We start from the raw sequence: 8,238 nt of genomic DNA, 5'->3' as shown, positions 1-8,238 counted from the left end.
CCATCTCTGCCAGCTGGGCCAGGAAGTCCCTGTAGATAAAAATCATAAGCACCCCCCATATTAGCCCTTGTCACAGTATCCTCTGACCCACAGACCTGGCGGGGGAAATCACTACACTGGGACACAAATTGAAACAGGGGCACATCTATCCCAAATAAGGTGGAGCAAGACCGGAACTTGGATGGAAAAATCTGGAAACATCTAGCCTGTGGTGAAGTCTGTTATGAATTACATTACGGCCTTGTACCTGCCTGAGACAACAGGTGGATGCATACTTAAAATTATGCTGAACTTCTTATTGAAAGTTGCAGTGAAGACTAGAGCATTTTGTATATCCCTAAATAGTGCTTAAAAAATTAATGCTGTTTTTATAGAGCAGGATAATTTACAAGAACTACCGTATTTTTTGGACCATAAGACTCACTTTTTCTTCCAAAAAAAGTGGGAGGAAAAGTGAGTGCGTCTTATGGACCGAAGGTTCAGAATATTTTTTTCCCCTGTTTTCCTCCTTTAAAAACTAGGTCAGGTGCGTCTTATGGTCCGAAAAATACGGTATCTAAGTAGGCTATTTTTTGTTCTCATCCAGGAAGGGAAATTTCATGTAGAACCAAAGAAAGGGTTTTCAGCATCTTATTGACTGTCTTACACAGTATTTTGCCAGTCCTTAATTTTGTTCTTTGTTCAACTGCAATAATCCAAGGTTTAGTTGTAGAGACCTACCCTATCTCCTCTTGGGCCTGGATCTCCTTTAGGACCCTGCCAGGTAAGAAGAGAATTGTGATTAGACTATTATTGCCCAGAGAACAAAACTAATCTATACAAAGAAATGAAAGTTAGGTTTATGGGGAAAAAGAAGCCATTTACCTCTACACCTTCATTGCCTGTGTAAACAGGAGAGGTATCTTAAACAAAGAAACAAAAAGGTCCGTTAATATTCAAAAGTTGTTATTATCATCTGCAGCCACTGACGAACCTCTGCAAAAGCCACGTAATACCACCTGTGCTATTGGAGCATCAAATTAGATTAACAAATAGTAATAATCCTTGAGAGAGCAGGCTTCTTTTCCTGTGGAATCCAGGAATGAGGAGCTCTCAATATGAGCCTAATTAGAAGATGCCTTGTGCTAATCTGAGGAACAGTTTTCACATCAACCAAACTGCTTAGGCATTTCCATTTGAAATATTTACATTTCAAAGGAAGGAAATGGTGTCCGGTTGACTCCAGTGCCTCCATTTTAGTGTCATGTTAAAATTAAGGAAACTTTGATGGAATAATAATAATAATAATATCCTGAAAAAAAATGACCGACAGTCTCTTAAAATTGTTCTAGGGTCCCAAAACCTTGCCTTCCCCATTAATCCACAGCATGCACTTGACAGACACCATAATATTTACACAAATACTGATATTTGCCAATCCAAATGGTATAGTCATAAAAGAGATGTGGACTGTGGCCTTAGATCGGGGCGGTGGTTTGTTATTGTTGCGCTGGCGATGAAAACAAGGCCTCGGATCACTAGCTGCATGAGGAATGGGTTGGTGGGGGAATGGGAGGTGTCGGCTAGCTGACCAGATTAGAAAATGATAGACGAATAATAGGTGTGCGTCTAGAGAGATAATTGGGTGCGCATGTAGATGCTATTGGTTGGGTGGATAAAATTGGAAGGGAAGAAAGTGTGGAAGAAGGATCAGATATGGCTGGATGCTTGGGCAGGTTAGGAGATGTCAGATCGTTAGCTGAGCGGATCGGGGAGGGTTCTCCAGCCAAGCCATCCGAGCAACGGCTTGGAGTGGCACAGTGAGCAGAATGCTGATGTATCACTGGGCTCAGCTGACCCCTGGCCATCAGTGGTGTGGGCACCACTTCCTGTTCCTACACTGCTGCCAGTCAGATCTGCGCTCCACCCTTCTGGCAATGCCACAGGGACTCGGCTCAGACCTGGTGGGTAGTGGTGCAGGAGGAGGCAGTGGGCTTCCATTGCATGGGTCAAGGCCCTGAAATGATTCCAGGTGACTTAATGGAATCAGCTGGAATAGACTAGAATATAATAGATAAGAAGGGTGAGGGTTACGTGGGTGGGAAGGAAATCCTTGGACAGCTAGCTAGGAGCAAGGAAGGATATTACGAAACAGGTGGAACAGTGGACAGGTCAATAGGTAGGCTGGTAGGTGGTGGGACAAACGGATAGGAGGTGGCAGGAGACAGGGTAATGAAGTGAGTACCGGTATCGGGGCAAACTGGACAGCATTCTCCAAAGGGGATCTCAGCGTTGGGACAGTCGGCTGTATCTTCACAAATCACTTCATCGCAAAGGATGTTGCCGTCGTCGCACACACATATCTGGCAGTCTCCAGGTTTCCAAACATCTTTGTCGTTGTACGTTACTCCATCCTGTATGCAGGTCACAGATGGAACTGAAGAAACGAGAAAAGGAAACAAGGTAGTCAAGCAAGGAGGCAAAGATCCGGCCGGGAGCCAGACCTGACAGCCGAGCAGAGAGCATACGGGAGAATCTCTGACGATGGATCAACCAGGGGCAGAAATGTTTCTCAAAGAATTTGGGTTCGATCCTTCCCTCTCTCCTCTTCCCTTTTTACTTCACGAGGAGAGATACTTTGGTTGTTGTTGTTATTCCAGATTGTCATCTGCTTTTCATCAAGCCAACTCTATGACACAGGAAATGAGCCAGACCCACAATAACTCTTTCCAGTTGCTTTGGAATTTAAACAAAAACCTCTGGCCAGTTGTTACATCCAACTGGTAACCTCAGCGTTCTGGAGCTGAAGCCAAACCAAACACGAAAGAAAAAAGAGAGAAAGAAGTTAACAGCCTTATGAAAAGATTCTGGAAGGGGGGAAAGGAAGGAGATAAAGAGGAGAGAGAGAGAATGTCAGGAGTCAGGAATTTAGACTGAAGGAGGACCCATGGAGGGGAAGGAAATGTATTCTGCCCAGGGCCCGTGGCCTTGAGAGATTGGTTCCGGTGCAGACAATTTAGGAAGGGAGGGAAGTCAGCAGGTGTTAAATATAAGTCAGAAGTCAAGTGGCCTTGGTCTGTCACCTTGGTTGAAATCCTATCCCAGTTTGTTCAGAAACCAATGCATTTAGTAGCGCCAAGGATGTTAAATGGAACAGACCTGAAGGATGCTAACAAGAAGAGGAACACCAAAGGCTGATGATTGAGAGGATTTAGGGATTCCCTGCCACCTCCTCCACCACCACCACTGTAAATGTTTTAAAATGGGAATATGAGTTCTGCATTTAAGAATTATTTCTCCAGGTATAGGACTTAATTCTCATTACAAAATGAGCAATGGGCTATAGAAGTAAGTTTTCCCGTAAAGCCATTAGGCAGCTGTTTTACTTATTGCAAAGAGGGGAGAAAGCCATCTATTACAGGGGAGGGGGGATGATAAAATAATAGCGGATGGGATTTTGGAACTTGGAACTACTGCCTCTTAGAATCGTTGCAGGAAAACAGCAGATCCCCCACTAGATGGCAGCAAGACCACTGGAGACAAAATCTCACATCACAAAAGTCTTCAGCTGTTGGTAGAGTGTATTTTTTCTATTTCCCCCCAGTTAGAGGATGTTCGCTTTTTAGTTGTTGACCCCGGAATAGACTCCTTTTGATCAGTACTGACCCATTTCAAGGCCACTCCCCGCATCCCCTCCCCTCCCTGCCTTCTGACCAATGCAACAGGGAAAGGGTGAGTCCATTAGTGGCCACTAGATGTCGCCTTTGGACTTGATGGAGGAAACCATCCCTCCGAATCCCGAACATCCAACAGGCTTTGTCTATGAAGTGATGTCTAGACTTTTGTGCTTTATTGGTTGCTCAAACATTTTTCCTTATGACTCATCTTGAAGCTCCCCCCCCCTTAATAATTGCCTGATGATTTTTGCAGACTTCTTTAGCAAGGCAGGGAAAATGGGCTTGTCCCACAACTATTCTCCTCCTCCTCCTCCTCCTCCTGCTCCTGCTCCTGCTCCTCGCAGCCATTGCTTTCCAAGAATACACAATGACTTTCCCATCATCTGCAACTTCTCCTCTTTCCCGCTCCCTTCCAATCACAACCCACTCCCTCCCCTCCCTGGTTTTCTGAACTTGGCAAAGAATTGCAGAAATTCTAATTCATCCAACTTGTTGCTTTGCCCCAAGGGACATGTTTAGAAAAGAGGAGGGAGGGAGGGAGGGAGGGGAAGAGAGAGAAACACGCCCAAGGCTATGTGCAGCTGGTTAAGTTTGGGTTTTGGAAGGTTATTTCGTTTCTCCATAGAGCACTTGCAAAGAGCAAGGAGGAAGAAACGCTTGCATTTTCTCATCTCTGCTGTCTCCTTTCTCCCCCTGCCTTCATGCCAACCGCAGAAGCTTCAGAAAGGTCACGAACATCTGGTGACCTCTCTCCTTGAACAGGATTCTCAAGACCATATCTTAAGAAGGAGCTCTTTCTTGTCCTGTCCTTATATCTACATATCCCGAGACAGGGGTGCATGTCACTGAAATACCATTACAGTGATAACTCCCCCCCCCCCCCTGGTTGACGGTCACTTGACAACCTCTGGATTTCCACAACTTGAGGAAAAACAGGTTTCGTCCTTCAGGAAGAGACCGGAAAAGCAAGCAAGGGGAAAAGGTCAGTCCTCCCCTCTCCCCTTCTCAAACCGACTACAATAAACACTGTTATTTAGCACATGCATAGCGGCCAGAGTTGCATAAGTTCCTGTACTTACTGTCTTCTTCGCCTTGGCCTTTGGTGAGTAGAACAGTTGCTGCTATCAAAAGCAGTAACCGGGAATCCACAAAGCTGAACATGTCTAAATATTAGACATGAAGACTCTTTGTATCCTTGGTTCTGCTTTAGAGTCCAGTCATACAGGGATGGTGTGATTTATGTAGTTCCACTCCAGACCCCAGCAGAAACTTCCTACTGACTCTGTCAAGTTCTTAGGCTCCCTTTTTATACGGTCCAGTGTCCCAGAGGTGGATCCCTTCTTTGCTGGCTTCAGAGGGTTGCAGGGGGGGAGATCTTGGGCCAGCCCCTCGGCCAATCAGAGCAGTTCAGCCTACCCCAAGACACACACTCAGACACACACACACACGTACCCCCTCCCCCCCAAAAAAGTGGAGAATCAAAGCCAACCCCCTTTCTAACCAATCACAAAAGCATGGACCCTGTTCATCTTCCTTCTCCAAACCAGTGCATCCTCTGAGTTGGCAGTACAGTGTGCGTGAAGAGGGAGGAATGTAATGGGGAATGGAGGAAGGTATGGGGTGGTTCAAAGAAAAGGGAAAATACTGTTGTTGTTTTTTAAAGAATATTAGGAAGGTTGGAAGGGGTTGTTGCAAAACCTGAATGTTACATTGCTTGCAAGAGCAGGGAGCTGTAAGGTGGAATTCTCAATCCCTGCCTGATTTAGAAAAGGCACCTGTACAGGTGAGGCAGCAGAGGGTGGTATAGAGCAAACTGTATGTGGGGCTCAGTCTTGTCTTAACATACAAAGTGAAAACTTCGGGAACCTTGCGAACTTTCCGTTCGGTGTCAGCAAAGACTTTGTTGCCATCGGCTTTAATTTTATGTATCCAGCCCTCATCATCTTTCTCTTTTTCTCTCTGGAAAAAAAAGCTATAATGACTAATTTAAAGCAGAGGAATGTAAATCGAGGCACCATTAAGGCACGGCTTAGAGTAGGATGTACTGAAAGAGAAGAAGAGCTGGCTCGAAGCAGCCGATAACAGATGTTTAAAAATAGGGGCAGTCATTGGTAAGTAGAATACCAGCACTGCTCAGCTCAGTGGCTCCGGTGCATGTACAGAGTTCCTTGATTTTCAAAGGCTTTCCTGCTCATCCCTCCCTCCGTATGCACAGGAGCTCCATCTGTGAGTCACAGCACACATGGGGCTCTGGATCAGAATACCTGTTGCTTACTGCTTGGAAAGAAAAGTTTGGAAGCTGATCTTTTTGCTGACATTCTTGGTTCAACACATTTATGTGGAAATTCCATATATTCGCTTCCACATCTTGGGCTCAGTATTGGAGTGACAGGCTACGATTTTTGACCACATTTCAAATCATAGCGTATAAGTCTCTGAAACAGCGACACGTCGGCATACTTCAATGTAGCTTGAGGTTTAGATGACTCTTTGCGTAATTCAAAGACACTTTCTTGAGCGCAAGCCCCATTGAAAAGACCCTGCGAGAGATTCAGAATTGATGTGCTTAGGATGGTACTATCATCGCTACAACCTTCCCTTTGTTACCACTCCTTCCACCATAAAAGTACACTTACTCGATGCACATTTCTTTGTATTATAGTCAGTGTTGAAGGTTGCCTGGCTAAAAGGATACATATAGGATTGCAAAGGGGGGGGGGAGAAGAAGCATTTGCATATGCAAGTAACAGGACAATTCTTTATAAGTTATAATGCATAAAATTGTGGGGTTTTTTGTCCTAGAAAGGAACGTGACCCTTAATACTGCCTCCCCTTTGTTTGTGTGGATGTGTGTGCAAAATACTAAGAAAACCATAAGGGGTTTCCCCCCCTCTTTCCTAATGGATAAAATCAGAAAATTGTCCCCAGACTCTGATTTGTAGCACCAACTATGAAAAAACCAACTTAACGGAACTTTAATCCAGTTATTTCACAGAGGTGTATACAGGTAAGCTTTAAGTCCCTAAGGTTAAAAATGTTTTGCAAATTCAAACGAAAATGCTGTGAGAGCACAGTAGGGAAAAATCACACACTCTCTCCCTGATGGACCTCAAGGGCCTATCCTTTTCTTTTCCTTTTTCTTAAAGTTGGCAGGACTCCATGGCTGTTCCAGAGCATGAAGAGCCACGTTGGTTGGAAAAGAAAGAGCATCAGGACAACGTACAAGTTACTGTGCAATTTTTAGAAGCTGCAATTACTGGTGTGTGTGTTCTTCATATAGATATGTATGCCTCGACCAGGCCATGGTAAACCATGCCCCTCAGCCTAAAATGAGGGACAAACAGCTTGGGAAGGAAAGAGCAGAGGACACACAATGAGGAACAATAAGGTCTCCATGAAAAAAATGAAGCAACAAAACTCAAACGTTAGACCAAAAAAATGCATTTGTATGAACTTGTTTTCAGAAGAACTGAGTGGCTGCAGGATTTGAGACCCCTCTTCTTGCTCATCAAACAACATAGGGGAGCTCAGGTTTCTATCTGCAAATGCTGCGCTCTTTGCTGGGTCGCAGCACAGTGGAGCCCAGCAGACTTTAGGGATGATTGTAAGACCGACTCAGCAAAAACATGGGTTTCCCCAATGGGCCAAAGAGCACCTCTGGGACCATTTCTGTTTGGGAAGAAGGTGCAGGGCAAGGGGGAGGCTGAAGACACTTCTCCACACGTGCCTTCCTGAAGCATACGGAACACCTCTCACATGGGAACTGAGAACCTTTCTCTTAGGTCTGATTCTTACATAAGGTGGGGAGCCCAGACCCAACCTGTGTACTCCTTCATGTGTGAGTAGGTTTGACCCAGCAAGGTCTTCAGAGATCAGCATCATTTGGAAAACATATCCTACCTGGTGGAACGAGCTCCCGGAGGAGACCCGGGCCCTGCGGGACCTTGCACAGTTCTGCAGGGCCTGCAAGACGGAGCTCTTCCGCCAGGAGTTTGAGTAGGAGCCACCACTACTGTACTATCATCTTTTGGCCCTGGAAGAAAGAACAACAGCGCCAAGTGGAACAGATGGCACTGAGTGGATATAACAGCATTATACGTCATCTTTATGGAAGATCAATGCGGAACATCCAGAGCACTTAATAATAATGTCGTAATATTGTAGAAATTGTTTTTAAATGGTTTTTAAATATGTTTTGTGCGCTGGCTTATGCCTGATTGTGAGCTGCCCTGAGCCCGTGTCGCGGGGAGGGAGGGCTATAAATTGAACTTATAAATAAATATATAAAATAAATAATTATGAGCAGCATCCTACATGCTACTTGCTCTGCTTGAAGAAATTGATTGTGGAAGATGGAGCTCTCACGACGACAAGGGTTTCTAACTCTGGGTTGGGAAATTCTTGGAGATTCGGGGGCAGTGCCTAGGGAGGGCAGAGCTTCGGGACGGGAGGAAACCCAGTGGCAATATGATGCCATGGAATCTGCCTTCTGGAGCTGTCATTTCTTCCAGGGGAACTGATTTCGGCTGTCTGGAGATCAGCTGAAGTTCTGGGAGAACTCCAGGTCCCACCTTGAGGTTGG

General features: G+C 45.3%; 1 protein-coding gene across 1 annotated transcript in view; it reads right to left on the bottom strand.

Moving 5' to 3' along the window:
* COL1A1 (collagen, type I, alpha 1) overlaps window positions 1–4,923 on the bottom strand; it is a 54,715-nt gene extending 49,792 nt beyond the window's left edge. The window contains exons 1-5 of the mRNA XM_015413671.1: window positions 4,736–4,923; window positions 2,225–2,416; window positions 865–902; window positions 721–756; window positions 6–29 (exon numbers count right to left, since the gene is read on the bottom strand). Coding sequence (XP_015269157.1) covers window positions 6–29; window positions 721–756; window positions 865–902; window positions 2,225–2,416; window positions 4,736–4,817 — 372 coding nt within the window. The 5' untranslated portion in view covers window positions 4,818–4,923. The remainder of the gene's footprint in view (window positions 1–5; window positions 30–720; window positions 757–864; window positions 903–2,224; window positions 2,417–4,735) is intronic.
* Window positions 4,924–8,238: the final 3,315 nt, after the last annotated feature.

Source organism: Gekko japonicus, unplaced genomic scaffold (assembly GCF_001447785.1).
Source record: "Gekko japonicus isolate JY-2015 unplaced genomic scaffold, Gekko_japonicus_V1.1 scaffold544, whole genome shotgun sequence".
NCBI lineage: Eukaryota > Metazoa > Chordata > Lepidosauria > Squamata > Gekkonidae > Gekko > Gekko japonicus.
Note: the sequence above shows the minus strand (reverse complement) of the source record. Positions and strands in the feature narration are given on the sequence as shown.